We start from the raw sequence: 20,728 nt of genomic DNA on the forward strand, positions 1-20,728 counted from the left end.
ATACATATGCAAATTGTATTTTAATTTAGTGATGCTGAAACCATGGCTTTTCCCAGTATTTACCATTTAGTGTTTCATGTCTTACATTGTGCAATAAATAAAATTAAAATTAAAAAAGATTACAAGAAAAGTGTATAAAACTTGTAATAATATATTTATCAATACTATATTCTCCAGTTATCATTATAACTCACCACAATATTTTAAAGCCTGTTATTTTATCAGTTTGTACACTGATATTAATACAATTTTAATTTTGGTATATCTTAGCAGCACATAAATAAATTCAGACAAAGAACAAATATCATTTTCAAGCTGTGCAAAAAACATGATTTCAATCATGACAGATCATGCTAGTATAAAATGAAATCTCTGTTGTATAAAGTAAAACAGCTATAAAATGCTCTACAGTATATACTGATTGAACGCAGCAGAAATAAAAGGCACTTGTGCTTCATGCTGAAACCTGAGCGAGTAAATACAACTAAACACTGAATTGCACAAACAATAAGGCAGCTGTAGGTTTAATATCACTTAATGTAGTGTATGTCAAAGGTGCAATGATTGCATGAAAGTTTTCAACTTAATGAAATCTCAGGTTCTCTCCAGCAGGATCTGGTTGAATCCGGTCACCACGTCTGTCTTGTGCACTGGGTGCATGTCAGCGTAGAGTAGAGGAGATCTCTGTAGATGCATCTTAATGGAGCCCTGTCAAAACATACAGACTTAGACAATCAGTCAAAGCAATTAAAGCAGTATTTCAAGTCACTTTCAGATTAATTTGAGCATTAAATCAAAATTTCAAAGTACATGTTCCTTGTACATATAGTGTATGATTCACAAAATAAGGACTGTATAATCTCAAAAACATATGCATATAAAATAATTGCATTAAAATACCATTTTTTTTAAATAATACCAATAATAATGAAAATGTAATAAAAATAATACAATAATAACGCAAATTACAAGAATATAAAAAAATGCAATAACTAAAACTTTAAACAAAAATAAATTGAAAACCGACAATCTGATTTTAAAATATTACAAAAACTAATATAGTATATGAATACTAAAATAACATTGCCCTGAGTAAACTTAATTTACAAACAGTGTTAATATAGTTAACTAAAACTAATATAGTTAACTAAAACTTTCCAGTACATTTCCGGAAACTTTTCCAGTGGAAATTTTCCACCTTTTTGCAACCCTAACTAAAACAAATACTATTTGAAATTGTTTTTAGTAATAAAGCTAAAATAAAATAAAACAAATATTAGAATAAATTAATAACACTAAAATGGCACTGTTTACAATTTTTTTTAGCACATTTTCCTTTCACTTATTCACAAAAAAGTATTATTGTTAACTAAAACTATTATTTTTAGTAATAAAGCTAAAAATAAAATGAAAAAATATTAGAAATAACTGTAAACAAAATAAATGTTACATTCTCATCTGAAATAAATGCATTTTTAACTTTAGGATGAAAAATAAAATAAAAAAATGACAAAAGCACATTTCAAAATTACTAAAATTATAATGAACACTGAAAATAAAAAAATAAGCTCTAATTCAAAATAGTAATAAATACCATAAAAATACAGAAATAACATTGTTTCTTGCAACATTTCTTGCACATTTACCTGTCACTTATTCAACAAGAAAAACAAGTGCTATTATTGCTAACTAAAAATGTTTCAGTAATAAAGCTAAAAATAAAAAAAAATATTTTTTCTCTTTAAAAAATACAATTAAAAAAATGACAAAACCACATAATTACTGAAACATAAACATGAAAACTAATTAAAATGGAAACTGAAGATATAAAAACTAAAAGCAAATTTGAAATATAAATGAATAAATACTATAATAGTATATGAACAATACTAAAATAACCCTAATTAACTAAATTAACAAACTGTGGTAAGTGTAAATTATTTTCTGTGTCATTGACATGAGTGCAAGTAGTATTTACCTGGAATCATTTAAAGTCAGTCAAAGCTTATTTTAGCTGTATGTTTGAAGCGTCTCTTACCCGTGGCTGAGCTCTGATAGATGCCACACCCTGGTCAAACTGGTTGGTGTTTACTTTGTATTCACCGTGTCTGAATGGGAGCTTCAGACAGGCCATCATGGACATGACCCGCTGGAAACCCTTGGCCGTAAGAGAGACTGTGACGCTGGGCGCAGAGGCCATGGCCAGACCGATGGGCCAACCTCTGACTATCACAGGCTCCTGGATGCTGGAGAGCTGCACAGAGCCTCTCTCCCTCAGCAGATTGTTTAGCTTCGGCAACTTGGATGATGCTTCTTTCTCCATGAAATCCTCGGCATCATCCAGCTCTGCCTCAGCCAATGCGTCCATCCACACCTATTCAAGGAGGAATGCAGAAGGATAAGAAAATGGTACAAAATTCATATCACTGAAGCTAAATCAATCTAGACTTTAAGTCAGCATCAAATGATATTCATAATCCATTTTACTTCTGTAATGTGACGCATTTCTAAATAGAATAGGATATTTAAAAAGAATAAGACACAAAAAGCTAACTTTTCAACACTTCATTTGATAAAGAATATTGTCAAATATACAGAAACTCAAAGTCATCAAAACAAAGTGGCAAAATATAAGGTTTAACTTGACAGATATATATTACTATTGTGCATTTGTTCTTTCCAAACAAATAACTGCAATAATATAACAATTTAAAGTATTTAAGGAATATTACATAATTTTTGTCTGTTTTAATTTTAAACAGTACAGCAATCCAAGCTCTTCATTAAATAACACCAGTTTTTTTTTTTTTAAGAAATTATGAGAAATTGAGAGATATATAACATTACATACCATACATTATTGTATGGTAGACTGTACATCTCAAATTAATGATAATAATAATAATAATAATTAAAAATAATAATGCAATTTATTAAAACATATTTTAAGTAATATCACAGATTTGTTCATTTATTTTTTTATTATTTAGTTTTAATTTAAACTAAATTACTGAATTAATTTGCATTTTAGTTTTTTATTCCCTTCCAAAACACCTTCCACAATTCCTGGTATAAAACTGTCTTCATTTTCTATCACAATCCAATTAATAAAAAATAAAAATAAGCACAATGCTTACCCTCCAGCGCCTCCATTTGGTTTGGATGACCGATGCAGCTTTGTGCCATTTTCTAACCTCTCTTCTGACCAACCATGATCTCACGCCTGTGATAAACATACACATAAAGAGAGTTAAAAACACAATTTAATACTGAACAAATACTGGATTAGAGTTGTTTGTACTGCAATATTTGATCTCTCTCACACTGATTAAAAGTAAAGAAACACTAAGCCATTTATGGACTACTGTATCTGCAGTTAATTTCTATTAAATCATAAAAACAGAACAGAGAAGAATTAAAACAGACAGAATTTCAGGAAGAAAATCAAATGGAATTTGGGAAAAAATTAAAAAATGAATTTGGGGGAAAATACAAAACCCTCATAGGGCCCTATCTACTGAAATAAAGAAATTAAATAAAAATAAAGCCAAGTAGAATTTAAAAAAAAAAAATGACAAAAGCAAATTTTAAAGGTGCAAAAATTTAAATGAACACTGAAAATATAAAAAATAAGCTCTAATTCAAAATATTAACAAATACTATAAAAATACACAAATAACGCTGTTTACAAAATTTCTTGCACACAAAAAAAGTGTTATTATTGTTAACTAAAAAATTCTCAGTATTAAAGATAAAAATAAAATGAAATAAATTAGTTTTAATTTTTCCCCTATAAAAAGTACAATTATAAAATGACAAAACCACATAATTAATGAAACCTAAACATGAAAACTAATTAAATTTAATACTGAACAAATACTGGAAAATACAAAACCCTCATAAGGCCCTATCTACTGTTCAAATAATAATTAGTTGTTAAATTATTAAACTTTTATGAATTCAACTATCCAACTGATTAGGCATGTTTTTTTTTTTGACATACATACAAACAAACAGAATCCAAAAAACTAACAAGAAGAAAACACAGAATTTGGGGGAAAACAGAATGTTTGTTCAAACAGTGTTACAAATCAAAACAGAACAATCACCAGACAAAACATGGTGGCAAACAGTTAATAGGCCACTTTATTATCATCATCATCATCATCATTATACTGTAAACCATATAATGATGATGTACTGTAATTAACCGTCTGTCTTTGATTTGCACGACTAAATTAGTGTGGTCTGATTACAGGACAAACTCATATTCACAGAGATCGTACTGTGACTCAGTTGGAGCAAAAGGGAATCTGGCTTTTGGCTCTACTGATCTCAGCAGGTGAGCTGCATCTGTTCTGTTCTGTGTTTAAGGGATAATCAGGAGGAAGTGATCAGGTGTCAGCGTCTAGACACACAGCAGATGTCTGCTCCTTTAGCCAAGCACAGATCAGAGACAAATGCATGGTCACTGGATCTATTCCTGAAGAATAATAGCTTCTTGCTAGTGCACTTTATCTGTAAGATGTCTTAAAGTATCCTATAAACACAACCAGCTGATTCCCTGCTTTAATATTTAGCAATAATTGTGAAATTTTTAAAACAAGGTATTCTGTTATTAAGGTTGCAGGCTAATTGAAATCGCAATATAGTAAATTATCAAACTATGAAGCCTATATTTAATATTTAATAAATATGTGTGCTGCATGTCTGCTGGTGTTTTATCATCTCAGAACGGCTCAGTTAAACGCCGTTCCATGTGAACATCTCTGCATCTGCTGGGAATTTATCTGCAGAGTCGATTTAATGTGCATTTGAGAATACAATGTGCCAACTATCTTCACAAACTTCAACTATCTTACAAATCTTCATAAAAGTTCAATGGTTAAAATAAAGAAATTAAGACAACCACAAACATTATTATTGTATATTACTGTGGAATTTATTATTATTGTTATATTTTTCTAAAATTAGCAATTGGGTCAAAGATGTCCACATCAAAAGAAATTTACAAAAGTGATTTTATGTCTATAGAAAGCACATGTAATGTAGGTAACGTGTCTAATTGTAAGGTTTCAAATAAGTTTTTGAAGAATAAAATTATTATTTGGTTGAAATAATGTTATATTGTTATTCAGTGCAACACAATATTTCTTTGAAAATTCAAACACTTTTTACTCTGACTTGTACATATTAAAATATATAAGAGAATAAGAGAGCATATTAAATTTAATTGTGTTTTAAATGATTAAAAAAATCTCACTGACAAATAGGCAAAAAAGTGGCAAGTTTTAAAAATACAGAATTACAACTAATTAGTATTTGGAGTGAAAGTAATTAGTCTTTCAAAATGTCATAAATTGATTTTTGTCGTAAATATGCCTGACAAGATTGTTACACTGATTGACATTTTAGTGGGTGTCTTCTGTAAATTAGGGAAACATTTATGATATTAATTTTTTTTAAACAAAAATGCAATTAAATTAAACAGAATATTTTTAAATAATTTTTGTAAAAACAACAATTTAAAGCAGTATTACACTTATAGTTTTTATGATTAAACCCTTTTTCGACCCTTTTTATTTAGTAATTTATTATATTTGTTTTTTAATATATTTATTTAGTAACATTAATTTACAAATTCATTTTGTACCTTTAAATCGTGCAGCCTTATCCGTTACACAACCATACTACCTTTAATCACAAAGTAAAGATGCTAAATCCTAACCTGCTTGTAAGCGGGTGGCAGCCTGTGTCCTGAGGTTACGCTGACGGTTCAGGTGCCTGCGCCAGCAGCACTGGATACAGAACGCCTTCTGTGAGCGCACCCTGTTCCTGTGCTCTTCCAGCATCTCCAACTGCACAACAAACAATAAATTAACTACTGACATCAAATTACACTTTCAACAGCTGCCACAGTGCAAATGGGCATTTTACAAATTGCATTACCACTGTGATTACTTATAATTCTAGCCAAGTACCAGGGAGTGTGTGAGAAAGACTTTGGTCCTCCCACAGTGCACCATGTTGTTGTTGTCATCCGGGCTGAGGGTGGAGTTTGGGGCACGTCTTTTGAGAACCACATTGAGCACATCCTCTACAGAAGATCCCAAAACAGCCTGATCGCTCATCTCAGGGCCTGTGGGTGAAAGCAGAACTTTAGATATACACATTTATGATACTTCTATAGTGTTTAAGGCACTGCTTTTTCATGCACTAGTCAAATTTGAGATTTGAGGCTATTTTGCTTTCATAACATGTCTTCCTTAAGACTACCGAAAAGAAAACACCCAAAATACTAATTTAAGTGCTTATCTATATTCTAAAGGTTTTTACAGAGTGGTTTGGTCATATGTCATCCACCTGATTTATCTACCCAGTTTATTCATAAAAAACGGCTGTTGACAGTATTTTCTATGGAGTGATATTCTGGAAATATACACAAATTCATGCATTGTTCATTAGTTAATGCTTCATTTGTACATTTAACATAACATTTCAGAAAACTTGTAATACAAACAACTGTCTTAATGTACTATGATTATTCGGCTGAGGAAGTATAATTACAATGATTAGTTAAAAACCTAATTCACTTGTGGTGTCTTGCATTAATGATGCAATTGAAGTCAAGCCCTTTAGTGTCATCTTATAGGTGCATCATGTTTAGTTAAAAGTTTGCTTTGAGTCATGGTTGGTTGATGTTTTAGAGCAAGACATGTCCAATCCTGTTCCAAAAATCCTCCTTCTTGTAGATTTTACTTCCATTCCAGCTGTAACACACCTGTAATTTCCAAAATACCTAGCTTAGTTGGTTTAGGTGTGTTGAATTACAGCTAGACTGTGCAAGATCATATATCTTTTTTATTTATTTTTTTATGCACGAGTCAGATTATGCCACGATTTAAACTCAACATTAAAAAAAAGGAAACAGTAAGGGCAGAAAGAAGAAAAGGCAAGCAAATGCATCACTGCATGCAAAATATCCACTAAATAAGCATGCAGTAATTCACCTTCACATTTTTAAGCAGTGTGTTCATAAAGAAGATAGGAAGAAATGAGAGGAGGATAACTGAAAGAAAAAGACAAGAATCTGGAATTAAAGAGGAGAACGCAAAAATCAGCACTTTGTGTGCACTTAATGTTTTACATACCGTTCAGCTGGTTAATTTGCGCAGGTAGTCTGGTGTTTGCGATCAGCCCGTATCTTTGGAGGAAACTGCCATATGGGATCCTGTACAAATAATACAAAAAAAAAAAAAGTTTTAATTCTGAAAGGAACTATGAAATACACCAAATTCAAAGAAGTCTTTCCTCTTAAACACTTATTCTCAATTATCTGTTGTAAAATCAAGTGCATTAATTGTTAAACAGAGATTAAGATATGTTTGTAGTGTTACCTTATGGGAAATCCTGCTGCACTGATGTTTATGGTCTCCACTATTCCACAGGCCTCAAGCTGAGCGATAACCTGAACACAAAACAAAACTCATTAACCAGTCCGTGAACCTGAAATACCTGGAATTCCAAGTGAACAGACAGAAATGCATTTGCTCATCGTACCTCTTCCTTTTTGAAGGTGAGCGGTCTGCAGTCGGGGTTGGGTTTGATGCAGCGCGTGTAGTGTGGCGTAGTGCTGTGCAAAATCTTCATCAGGCTTTCAAGAGAGTTCTGCATATTCACAAAAGACAAACAAATGATCATATTAAACAGATACATGTCAATCTAAAAATGAAGCATCTGTATCAATATCAGTAACAGTGCAGTGAAGTACTTTAAAACTTGATTTTAGGGGTGAGTGATGTGGCAAAAATATCATATCACGATTTTTTTCAGAAATATCATGATTCTTTGTCATGTTGGTGACTATTTTGCAAGTTGTCTGAGCAGTACAGCCAAACTAGTTTCTCTATTTTAAAAAGTCTTACAAGGTAACAAAATAAAATGCTTTTCTCACTAAGATTTTTTGTCTTGTTTCCAGCCAAAATATCTACAAATTCTTAAATCAAGAAGGATTTTCTAGATGAGTAAAAATTAATGTCTTATTTTCAGAAAAAACAAGTCAATATTAAGTGTGTTTTTGCTTGAAACAAGCAAAATAATCTGCCAATGGGGTAAGATTATTTGGCAGATTATTTAGCTTGTTCTAAGAAAAAAGCTTTGCTTGTTCTGAAAACAAGAAAATAATTTTTACTCTTTATTTAAGAATTAAGAATTTGTAGATAATTTGGCCGGAAACAAGACAAAAAAAAAATCTAAGTAAGAAAACCATTTTTTGCAGTGCATGTTACAAATACACATAATATACAGATAAAACAAACACTGCTTTAATTTTCAGGTACATTAGGTGTATTTAGGGTCAAAGACGTAAAAGGGTTTAAGCATAAAAACAACAAGCGTAACACTGATTTAAATAGTTGTTTTTCCCAAAAAATATTTTAAAGTTTTTGTTTAATTTCATTGCATTTTTGGTTTTGTTTTTCTGAGCAAAAAAAAAAAAAAACAACATATATTTTTCCCAAATTTACAGAAGACACCCACTAAAATGTAATTCAGTGTAATTGCCAGGCATAGGTTTTGCCCGTTTGTCTAAGATTTTTTACTACTTTAAAACACAATAAAATGTAATAGTCATTTATGTATTTTAATATGCACAAGTCAGAATAAGCATTTTGTTTAATTTTTTTACATAAATATTGTATTACACTGAATGACAATGTAACATTATTTTAACCAAATTTTGACAGTTTATTCTCCAAAAACATAACTGAAACCTTAAAAGTAGATGCTTTACTTAAATGTAATGTGCTTTCTACGGACAAAAAAATCAAATTTAGTCTTTGACCCATTTAGCAGTAGCATTCAAGAAATTGTCCACAATCAAAAATCGTCATATCGCACACCCCTACTTGACCTGTTTGTACAAACAAGAATATAAAAGGAATAAAATCTATCAATAACAGCTTTTTTATCTTTAAAATCTTTACCCTGAATTTGGAGACGACAGTGACCACTTTACTGTGTCCCCTAGATCCTTCGCTCTCACGATCACCGTCAGCAAAGAGACTGTGCACCAATGAATCCTGGGACTTCTGCAGGAGACTGATGAGCTCAGGAGGAACCGGGTCCTAAAGTACAAATGGACACATGCATGCAAATGAGCCAAAAACACAAATAAAATGTGAGCATTTGCTCAAAAGCAATGAAATACAGCTTTATTAATCCCAAAGGGAAAAAAAGCTTAGACAAGCTGCATAGTTCCTGCATGCAACTATTTATATAATTTGCACCTTGTTCTTCTCCATCATGCCCTCGATCTGGTAGCTGACTTTGCCTGCATAATGTGACACAGTGAAATGGGGTTCTTTGCTGAATTTGTCCCAGCTGATGTTGGTGTTATCTGACAGCTCCTTCTGCAGACGCACACGAAACTGCTTTGAATCTGATGCTCTGTTCAGACGACACTCCTGGAGAACAGACCAACAGAAAGACAGCAGAGAAAGAAAGAAAGTACAGAACAAACTAATTAGTGCTACTATAATATTTAAACATCACATCTTTTTTCTGCTTTCGCTTTCTGAGATAAGTAGTGCAAGCAGACCTCATTGAGCAGGGAGAAAATGCTGGAGGGACTGCCTTCAATCAGGTCCAGGCAGCTCTGGTTGTCTTGGTACCGTATAAAGGACCACTGCAGCCCCTCGGTCACATACTCCTCTTGCTGGGCCTTCAGGTAATGAGCCACAAAGTGCTGCTGCAGCTTCTCGTTAGCGTAATTAATACACAACTGTTCCAGATTATTCAGGAGGAAGCACTCAAAACCATACACATCCAGCAGGCCTGTAGAAGACACCAGTCAAAGATTAAATGTCATTTCATTCCTTTCAGAAAACAAGATAAATGATTTGACTGGATATTATAATAAAATAAGTGAATGATAAGAATATGTACCAATGAAGTTGCACCACGTGGAACTGTGTGCACACATACTGTTGTTTATGAAAGTGACTAACCAGTCAAACAACCTGTAAATGAAAAAAATCAGACCTGAAATGTGTTCATTAAAACTATTTGCTCCATATGCATCTATACATCAGGGCTCTAGACAAAAAAATTGAGTAAGAAGCTATTGGTTCTACAAGAAACAAACTTGGGTGCTAAATTATTTTTTTAGGTGCCACAGAATAATTATGTTTTTAATTTTTTTTTACACTTTAATATTTTAGTTATGCTGTGTTTATGTCTCATAATTTGTTTGTCGGCATTTCAGGTGTCCTGGGAAATATGTTGCACTTAAAGTGGGAATTTAACATCTTTTCAAACTTGAAAACTATATATGGTCATAAAGGTTTGTTATTACAATCTGTGGCAATATCATGGACCGTTGCATCACTTGGCCACTGAGTGTAGTTTGGGTTCCTTCTCAATGTGTATATAAATGTTGTCCTATGTCTTTCAAAAACTCTATCATTTTTTCTCATTAGTAAAATGCAATTTTATAGAAAGCTTTGAATTTCATCTTTAGCTCTTTTTATTCTCCTATCATGTAGACAACAGGTTAAGTAAAAATATCAATATGCAATAGCGCATAAATATAGCAAAATGCTCCTCTTCATAGTTATTTTGACTGATAAGCTTATGGTTTTCCACAGTTCAGTGAAACACTGAATTGCTCCTTGTTCTTGCTGGATTAAAGAGCATCAAAATCGTATTTATTGTTTGAATTGCATTATAAATTTGGCATAATTTAAAAGCTGATACTATGTATATTAAAACATAATGTAAATGCAACCGCAGTCTGGAGCCCTGTATATCTCCATTTAAAGTGGAACATGTAGAGTGTTTTTGTTCCTAAAGTTAGCCATTTTACTGTAGCTATAAGCATCTTCATAAAATGTGACATGTAGTTTATATGACTCACTGTGCATAAATGACTTTAGCAAGACAGTCTCTACGGACAGCGCACTCTGACTGAGAGCAAGGTTTGAGGACGTTTTGTTTGCCAGCGCGCAAAGTTCTCACGGTCAGACACGACTGCAGCTCGTCCAACGGCACCTGTAGCAGGTCAGCGGTCTTCTGCAGGAAACCTACAACAACATTAAGAAAGCAGTGATCAACACATGCCACTAATCAGACATCCGACACAAAAAAAACTATGTCAGCATGCCCTGTTGAAGGGGGGAATATTTACTAATGGCTTTGGATGGATACAGATTCTTTTGAAAGAAATTAATCCAGAAATTAACTTAGACTTACATTTTACAAAATATTTATATTTAAACCATTTTCTGCTCTTTCAAACTTTCTATTCATCAGAGATACAAAAAAATGCATCACCGTTTCCACAAAAATATGAAGCGGCACAATATTAGAAGGATTTCTGAAGGATCATGTGACAGTGAAGGCTGGAGTTCAGCTTTGATCACAGAAATAAATTACATTTTACAATATAGTCACAGATATTTTTAATTGTAATAACATTACAAAATATTACTGTTTTACTGTATTTTTGATCAATTAAATGCAGCCCGTGTGAAAGAAGAGACTTCTCTTCTAAAATGACTGACACCTAACATTTGATCAGTAGTATATATCCGTGAGAGAGGAGGAATGTTATAGGGACACGTCACAACCCAGACATAAACTTGCATCATTCATTAAAGCACTTTGCCTTGTCATGTCTGGAATTTGCATCTTGCCTAATTCAGCCGTAACTATGCTTTTTATAAAAACAATCCAGCTGAAACACAACACACCTTTGGAGTGTCCCTTAAGATCACACTGCTGAGCCTCTTCTGATGCAGGACTAAAGTCTACATTCCCCAGCTGCAGAAGACCTGCAAGGATCTTTAAAAAAAAGACAACAATCATGTCATTTTACTACAGTATAATATTTATTTTTGTAATTTCCCCCCCATCAACAATGTAGTTCACACTGTACTTTCTTGTCTTCTAGTCTTGGTGCATGAATCCATATATTCTGGTTCATTCATAAATTAAAAGGTTAATTTACTTTCAATGTGTAAAGTAATTTAGTGTCTCCACCCATTATTATTATAATTAAGGTCTTAATATCATTACTGTCATTAAACAATCTTAATGAATTAGTCCAAACAACCAAGTGTAATCAGTCTCTAAAAACCAACATGGATAGTATTGATCTCCTATAACCATTTCACATAATTTTACCACTTACTCTAAAAAGCTGTGCCCGTTTCCCCTCATCAATACCAAGGTTGATCATTGCTTCCACAGTCTCTTGTAAACAGTCTTCTGCTTAGACACAAAAAATGGAATGCAATATGTAAAAAACAGTGTCTCATTAGTAGATTCTTACTAAAATTAACTTTAATGCTTCAAAAGACAAATTCTTGAGGTACGATACTTGCCTTCTAAGGTTTTCTCAGCATGTGGCAACCAAGAAAAATCTTGTTCCAAAGGCAACATCCATTCCTTTCTCTGTTCCTCTGTGGCTCCCTTCGTCATCTTCAAATCAAACCAATAATAAACAACCAACATAGAATTACTGAACACTAGAAATAATCTAATAAAATATATCGAAGTGTTACATAGTACTTTGGTAAATTCTGGGAATGCAGTGTCTTATTTTACCTGGTAAAATATGTGAAAATTTCTCTCATTAGGTGCTTGGAAAGCCACTCTGGTTTTCTCCAAGAGATACGTCTGCACCGATGCCCCAACCAGCAGCTGAGAGCTGCATTATAAAATCACAGATGTTTCCACAAATTGCAAGATGCTTCAGGTTCATGTTCACATGTGAATTTGTGAGAAAGCAATACTGACCTGTTTAGCTGAAGCTGAATGTATTTTCCAAAGCGACTGCTGTTGCTATTGCGTAAAGTGCAGGCATTGCCTGGGGAAGAAGGGAAAAGAAAAATAAAGCCTTTAAAAAAGCATGTAATGAAGATATCACACAACTTCACAGAGGAAATGAGACTAAAATATCATCTGCTCTCTTTCTTTCTCACCAAATGCCTCCATGACGGGGTTGGAGTCCAGTACTCGTCTTTCTATCATCTCTACTGTGTTCTGGCACTTTTGAGAAGAAGCGGCTACAGTGGCATAATACTTCATCAGACAGCGTGACGTCCATGTCTGAAGAGAAATATCAGAGATTTTTCAGATCAGTCCTAACCTTAGTATGTATTTGGAATATCGAACTGGACTGATCATTTAAAGACTTTATATAAAGTTTATTATACTGTCAAACAGCTCATTTCAGTCAGGATTGTTTTATGTCACAATGTGATGTAGCTTTGCAAAGAGACTAGCATTGAAGATTACAGCAACTCACAGTGAAGCACTGAGAGGTTTACATAGAGCTAGGACTGTTTCTGGATCACTTAAAAATCTAGATAAGAATTGGAAAACATGAATCAGGAACCTACACCACACAATCATCACTTACCTTCCCAGCTCCGCTCTCTCCAGAGACGACCAGCGATTGGTTCATGGGCTCCACCTGGCCCTGCACATTCCTATAAGCCTCTTCTGCTACGATGAATATGTGTGGCTTAAATTCCTGTGTACAAACAGATGCTTTAGCATTGTCTTCTGTGAACAGTGCTTTTTGTAATCAGGTTGAGATGTCAAATGCTGTCCCAGAAAATGTTATTAAAAGGTTGATCAATATTATCTAGAGTGGCATCAATTTATTTTTATTCAACTTCCTGATTTGCAATTTCTCATTAACATTCTCTGATGTCAAAATAAACATTTAGAGCAAAGCACTGTCTACATTACTGGCCCATGGCACAATGTGAAAAGTTTAAAGCTTGCATTTGATTTTATTTAATGTGCAAATTATTAATAAGGTGACGACAACGATGTAACAAAAACACACAGATTGTTTGCTGCTGTATTAAATATAAAGTTAAAGACTGGCTCATTAACTTTACATTTAATAGCAATGAACCTGCAGCTTACTGAACAGACCAGGTGTGCAAACATTATTTTGACACTGTCCTCTGCTATGTCAAAAGACAAATGGGTTGACTAAACATCACCCTGTCATCTATTTCGCATTAAAAGCATTTGAAAGGAAGGTACAAATCTCTCGTTTTAAAAGACCACATTTAAAACCTATACGACTAGGGGTGGATGGTATGACCAAAACGTTATATCATGGTAATAGATAATCACAATATAGCTACTTTTGCCTCATTCAACAAAAATTTAAGTAAGAAATATGTTATGCATTACTTACAGAGTCATTCAGTAATCCGTTTTTATGCATTTGTTAATAATCCAGTCAACTAAATACTTCAGGCTGATTTAGTCACAGAAATTTTATGGCCAAAACAAACCGTTTGACATATTTCTACTATTGCACGGGCTGAGGAATCAAACCACTAAACTGTACATATGACCATAAACACTCATAGTATTTATGGCTTCCACTCTAAAGTATTTGTATCTTCTACAGGGTGTCTACAGGTTTGACCAAGTTAAATTTAAGACATTTTAAGACTTTTTAATACCATTTTCAAACAAAATTTAAGACCAAGATAAAACTTGAAAGATGTAGTTATTAAATTTTATAAAATATTTCAAATTCCTATCGATTCATAATTAGTGCATTAATTAATTATTAAACCATAAATATTTAACGTATTTGCAGTGAACTATATATTAGTATTTAAATAATTCACCTTTATAGGCTGTTTGTGTGTGACTTTTTGCACTTGCTATACTATAAAAGTACTACAATTTATTATACTAGTAATTTTATAATAAATCGAAAGCAAGACATCTTGAAAAATATAGGGAGAGACAGCTGCATAATAAATAATCCTCTGCTGCCATCTAATGGTTATATGGGTAATTCCATATTATGTTAGCCAAAAAATAGACGTTGTTTTCCGTGAAAAGTCATTTTTTCCGATGCCCTTTTTATGAATAAAAAGTGAGTCCTTGAAGTACATTTTATTTCACAGCTGTAGAGTTAGAAAATAATAAAGGCTTTGAAATAATGCAAGATTTTAAAAATGTGTTCATGACTACAAAGGCAAGTTAGTGATTATCAAGAATACGATTAAGATGTCCTTGAAGATAAATATCGATAGCTAGCTAACGTTAGCCTAATTTGAGCCTGATTTTTTTTTATGGGGTGGAGAGAAACCGCACAGAAGGACTTACTTCAAATATTAACGATAATAACAAAAATAAAGTAACGAGCTTAAAAAAATGGACTCTTCTGCCAGTTGTTTACACATGGTGACCAGTGGCTGCGAAGTTCTGAATGACAAATCATGTTCTGCTATAAATGTGCACAAACGTATTTTTAAATCGCAGACACAATCATAGACAACGGTGTGTCAACTGTAACAGTTGCTCCCGGCAACGTCGTGGTAAGTTTGAGTGCACGGACAGCGGCTCTATGAACGGAGTCTAATCATGACGAGCAAGCACTTTCTTACCGCTGCTGGCATACAGTAGCTTCCTCGAGCAAATCGTGCAGAAACAAGCCCTGGGCTCTCTCAGTTTCTTGCACCAACTGCCAAAAGGCTCGCCATCTCTACTTTCTTCAATCCACGCCCAGCGCCATTTATTTTTGAGTCCTTTATCTATTGCTAGGGCATCATCCCCAGGCTTCATAAACTTGCGCTCCATTTTTTTTCTCCGACAACGCTAAAGTGACATTGACGTATGGGTGTCAATCATACTGTTGCAAGGACCCGCCCTTCTCTGCTTCTGATAGGCTTGTAACGTTAGTTAAAGCTGCGTTCCTCTCATATGATTGGTAGGTGAAATAAATTGGCTCGAAAATATTAAATCGCATGGGTAGGCTCTAAAATATTATAATTTTTTCCCCACACGGCCGCACGCCGGAGATCCGGCACGGTGCCGGAATACTTTAAGCCCTGTGGAGAAATTCCCTCTAAAATTAAGATTAAAAAATTAAGACCCTTGGATTTAGATTTAAGACAAATTAAGACATTTAAAGGCCTTATTTTAGGACAACGGAATTTAAGACTTTTTAAGACTTTTTAAGGATCCGCGGCCACCCTGTTCTATATTTTAGTTAGAGATGTACTGACAGACTTGTGTGTTTACCTGAGGTTGAGGGGCAGAGTGATATTCTCTCATCACATCCAGAGAATACAGGTGAGGAATGGGCTGGAAGGGGTTGAGGGCGACCAGCGTGCAGCCAGCATGTGTGTAGAAAACCTTTGCGCTGTACCTGGCCTGCAGACATTTCAGCACTGCCGAACACAAAACACCACAGCTTTAATTACACAGTGACTAACAATATGACATACAGGACTGGTATGGAAGATTGTTCCTGCTATGGGATAAAAATAGAAAAGAGGTTCTTTATCTCGCAATTCTGAGAGAAACAAACTCATGATTCTCAGAAAAAAGTCTGAATTGCGAGTTGTTAACTTGCAACTGTGAGAAGAAAGTCCAAATTGTGAGATTAAAAAGTCGCAATTAAATTTTAACGTCATATGACGCTAAAGATTATGAATTTAAATTCACGCTCTTATCTAGAATGCCACATGCTAGAACTAAAATCAGATATTAAATTATTTAAACGGAAGAATATCATCTGAATTAGCGAAGAAAAAAAGTCTTGACATTATTTATTTGCAATAAACATCATTGATAAGTGACTGCACTATAGTTACTGACATAAATCGCACAAGCCTGTTCCCAAGTGCCTTCACACTGTACCTGTAGAAGGTGTAACCGGGTTGACTTTAGTGAGGTCATCGTACGTGTGAAGTTCTGCTTCATTGATGAGGAAGTCTCTGATGTCCCCTTCCAGTGAATCATTGAAAGATTTCCCGACATCCTGGGTTTTGTCTTTCAATTCATTTACCTGCATGATGCAATTAATAAAGACCATGCTGTCATAAAGAACAGTTTCCGCTTACAGATGCAACAATCTAATTCATAAATATAAATGTGACCCTGAACCACAAAACCAGTCTTAAGTAGCACGGTTATATTTGTAGCAAAAGCTAAAAATACATTGTATGGGTCAAAATGATCGATTTTTCATTTATGGCAAAAATCATTAGGATATTAAGTGCACATCATGTTCCATGAAGATTTGTGATATTTTTCTACCGTAAATATATCAAAACTTAATTTTTGATTAGTAATATGCATTGCTAAGAACTTCATTTGGACAACTTTAAAGGCAATTTTCTCAATATTTACATTTTTTTTTGCACCCTCAGATCCCAGATTTTCAAATAGTTGTATCTCGGCCAAATACTGTCCTATGCCAACAAACCATATAAATCAATGGAAAGCTTTTATATTTAGCTTCGGAAAAAAAAAAAAAACTGGAACACAAATATAAGCCTTGATGCTATTCTGCACAACCACATCTTGTCATTCCAATAACAAGTTCAGTGATCTTCAGAAAATGTCAACAAGTTTTAATTTGCTTTGAGAGTCCTCTATCCATAATACTGCTTTTTTCCAGTAAAAAAGTCTTGTCTTGTGTAAATCAGGAGAAAAATATGCACACTTGCACAGATCTGAAAAGACATCAGGGGATGGACTGTTTCAGTGAAGGAAGCATTATTATGGGTTATTGACTGACAGTTTGTTTTGAAATAATGTGATGTTTTTATCAGCTGTTTGAACTCTCATTCTGACGGCACCCATTCACTGCAGAGGATCCATTGGTGAGCAAGTGATATAATGCTACATTTCTCCAAATTTGTTCTAATGAAGAAACAAACTCATCTACATATTGGAATGCCTGAGCATAAATATATTTTCTGCAAATCTTTTGATTTTTGGGTAAACCATTCCTTAAAAAAAACATCCTTTCAGAGCCATGTATGCAACTCTATATTACATAACACAGTACCATAATTAAGCTTCATGTCAGATGTGTTTAAGCATGACATCAAAGGAAAGAGCCTTTTACATTTGTCGGGTCAGTATATTGCTTTTCATATTTCCGCCACCCTAAGATTTGACTAATTGCTTACAATTCCTCATTTGAAAGACAAAAAAAGGTTTGTAAGAAATTTTTCTAAATACAACATGTCTGGAATTCATCAAGATGTCAGGAACAAACAGAGATGTGTAATTGCACGTCCTCCCTCTGACGTCGCTGTGAATCCACATGCTTTGATGACAGCATGTGTTGAGAAGGGTCAGGACATGCTGAAGACAAGCTAATAATAAGCACTGTCTGCTGGACAGGGCCGCTCCTAATCCAATAACAAACACAGGTAAACTACAACAAGACTAAGACTGACTAAGACTAAGAGGAATCTGAACTGACTGGAGAGCATCTTACCAACAAATAATGGTAAAACAGACTTTGCTTAGTGCAGAAATCACATACTGTAGAATTCATAAACATTAGTAACAAGACAATTACAGATTTCCATAAAATTGTCCTGCTTCATCTGTCAGGAACTTTCTGTCTGACACCAACTTTTGAGTCAATGCATGAATCATAACAGCCCAGAAAAAAAATAGATAATGACTTCATCTGTGCCAAGAGCTGTGGGTAGGAAAGACACTGCATGGCACAACAAACCAAACCAAGCATTTTTCATGTGTAACAGGAAACAAAACCATAATAACTGAGGGTGACCTTTAATGCTGCAACTAAAATGATTTAAAATTTCCTTTGGAATGACGTCAAATAACCTTGCTATGCCAAAAAAGGCAGGCCTGAAATGTGTTCAGGTGGTTCTTCAGCGCATGCTCAGATTAGGCTGACCTGCGGAATAATCTGAGCATGTTCTTCAGATTAACTGCACCGCTGCTTAATCCACCAATGACAACACGGGCCACGTCAATGAACATGCAAATGAGTGAACACCGGAAAAACAAGCCAGTTCAAATGAGCGATTAGAAATAATCACTGTAAATCACTTTAACAGTTATTGCTCTGCCCAATAGAAAACTAGTCTCTAGTTACCTACGTTATACCTGTTTAGGGTGGCATTTATCAAGCATGGTACTTTCCTTAAAAATAATTTAAGATTATATTTAAGACAGGAATAAAAAGGGTGCAATTTGAGAATTTAATTCTGAATGAAGCTGAAAAAGTTTTTGAACAGTGAGATTTTTAATGTTTTTTTAAACATTGAACATTTAAATTCTCTTCTGCTCACCAAGCCTGCATTTATTAGATACAAAGTACAGCAAAAACAGTAACATTGTAAAATAATTTTACTATTTAAAACTGCTTTCTATTTAAATATATATCTAAATATAATTTATTCCTGTGATCAAAGCTTAATTCTTAACATCATTACTCCAGTCTTCAGTGTCACATGATCCTTCAGAAATCATTCTATGCTGATATGCTGCTCAATAAACATTTATTATTATTATTATTATTATATTATTATTATTACAATATTTAAAACAGTTGGGTACTTTTTCAGGATCAGCATTTATCTTAAATAAAAAGCTTCTGTAACATTATACACTATACCATTTAAAAGTTTGGGAAAGAAATGATAGAAATTAACACTTTTCTTTAGCAAGGATGCTTTAAATTGACCAGAAATGATGATAAAGACTTGTATAATGTTGCAAAATATTTCTATTTCATATAAATGGTGTTCTTCTTAACTTTTTTTATTCATCACAGAAACCTGAAAAATTCTACTCAGGTGTTTTCAACATAATAACAATAATATTAATAAAACGTTATTATTATTATTATTATTAATGTTGAAAACACCCGAGTAGAATTTTTAGAAAAAAAAAAATATAGAAATTAATACTTTTCTTTAGCAAGGATGCTTTAAATTGACCTGAAATGATAAAGACTTTTATAATGTTACAAAATATTTCTATTTCATATAACTTCTATTCTTCTTAACTTTTTTTATTCATCACAGAAACCTGAAAAATTCTACTCAGCTGATTTCAACATTTTAATAATAATTGTATTATTATTATTAATATGTTGAAAACAGCTGAGCAGCAAATCAGAATATTAGAATTATTTCTGAAGGATCATTGACTGAAGTAATAATGCTAAAAATCAGCTTTGAAACCAAAGAAATAACATTACATTTTGAAATATATTAAAACAGAAAACAGTTATTTTAAATAGTAAAATTTTACAGTTTTTTTGCTGCACTTTGGATCAAATAAATGCAGGCTTGGTTCTGTTCAAAAACTTTTGACTGGTAGTGTATTTCTCGTCACAAAATAGGTGCTTAATTGTGGTGTAAAAATAATAAAATAAATAAAATATTAATAAAATAAATACTTATGTGTAGTAACATAACGTTTTGGGGCATGTTGTAATACCATGGTGTTCTTTGAGGTAACGTAACCATGTAAATACTATGGAACATAAACCACCAAGATAAGAGTATTTTTTATAATGGGTTGTTTTTTTCTGTTCAGTTAGTCAGTTTAACACTTTATCTACTTTAAAACATCTTACAATTTCCAAATAAGCAGTAAATAAAAAAAAAGTATACCTTTTCCTTCTGTCGGTTTGGTCTTTCAGCCTTTTCCAAACTCCTGAATGTCCCGTCAGAGTTGTTAACGGTCGAAACGTCTTTATTTCTGAATAAAAGCTTCTGTTTGACATTCGCCATGATTGTAAACTTTAAGAAGACACGTTTCGCTGTATTTACTGTGTTATATCGCTGCCATTAGGATGATATTTTATGAGTTTTGTTTTGGTTTTTCAGCCATGAAAATTCCTCAGTGAAGGACAAAACTCCCACCGCGCTCGAGCCCGCGCCACGCTCACTCT

At 33.4% G+C, this 20,728-nt stretch overlaps 1 protein-coding gene across 1 annotated transcript; it reads right to left on the reverse strand.

Moving 5' to 3' along the window:
* Positions 1-409: 409 nt before the first annotated feature.
* On the reverse strand, positions 410-20,703 carry myo19 (myosin XIX). The gene is made up of 23 exons (XM_073840388.1): positions 20,448-20,703; positions 16,693-16,840; positions 16,072-16,220; positions 13,424-13,537; positions 12,984-13,110; positions 12,799-12,868; positions 12,607-12,709; positions 12,384-12,480; positions 12,191-12,267; positions 11,751-11,841; positions 10,916-11,081; positions 9,946-10,019; positions 9,599-9,834; positions 9,288-9,464; positions 8,985-9,125; positions 7,561-7,668; positions 7,398-7,468; positions 7,152-7,231; positions 5,982-6,139; positions 5,729-5,858; positions 3,138-3,223; positions 2,039-2,374; positions 410-708 (listed from the first exon to the last, which is right to left on the reverse strand). The coding sequence occupies exons 1-23, from the start codon at positions 20,565-20,567 to the stop codon at positions 595-597; spliced, it is 2,973 nt and encodes a 990-aa protein (XP_073696489.1). The 5' UTR covers positions 20,568-20,703; the 3' UTR covers positions 410-594.
* Positions 20,704-20,728: the final 25 nt, after the last annotated feature.

Source organism: Garra rufa, chromosome 5 (genome assembly GCF_049309525.1).
Source record: "Garra rufa chromosome 5, GarRuf1.0, whole genome shotgun sequence".
In the NCBI taxonomy this organism is placed as follows: domain Eukaryota; kingdom Metazoa; phylum Chordata; class Actinopteri; order Cypriniformes; family Cyprinidae; genus Garra; species Garra rufa.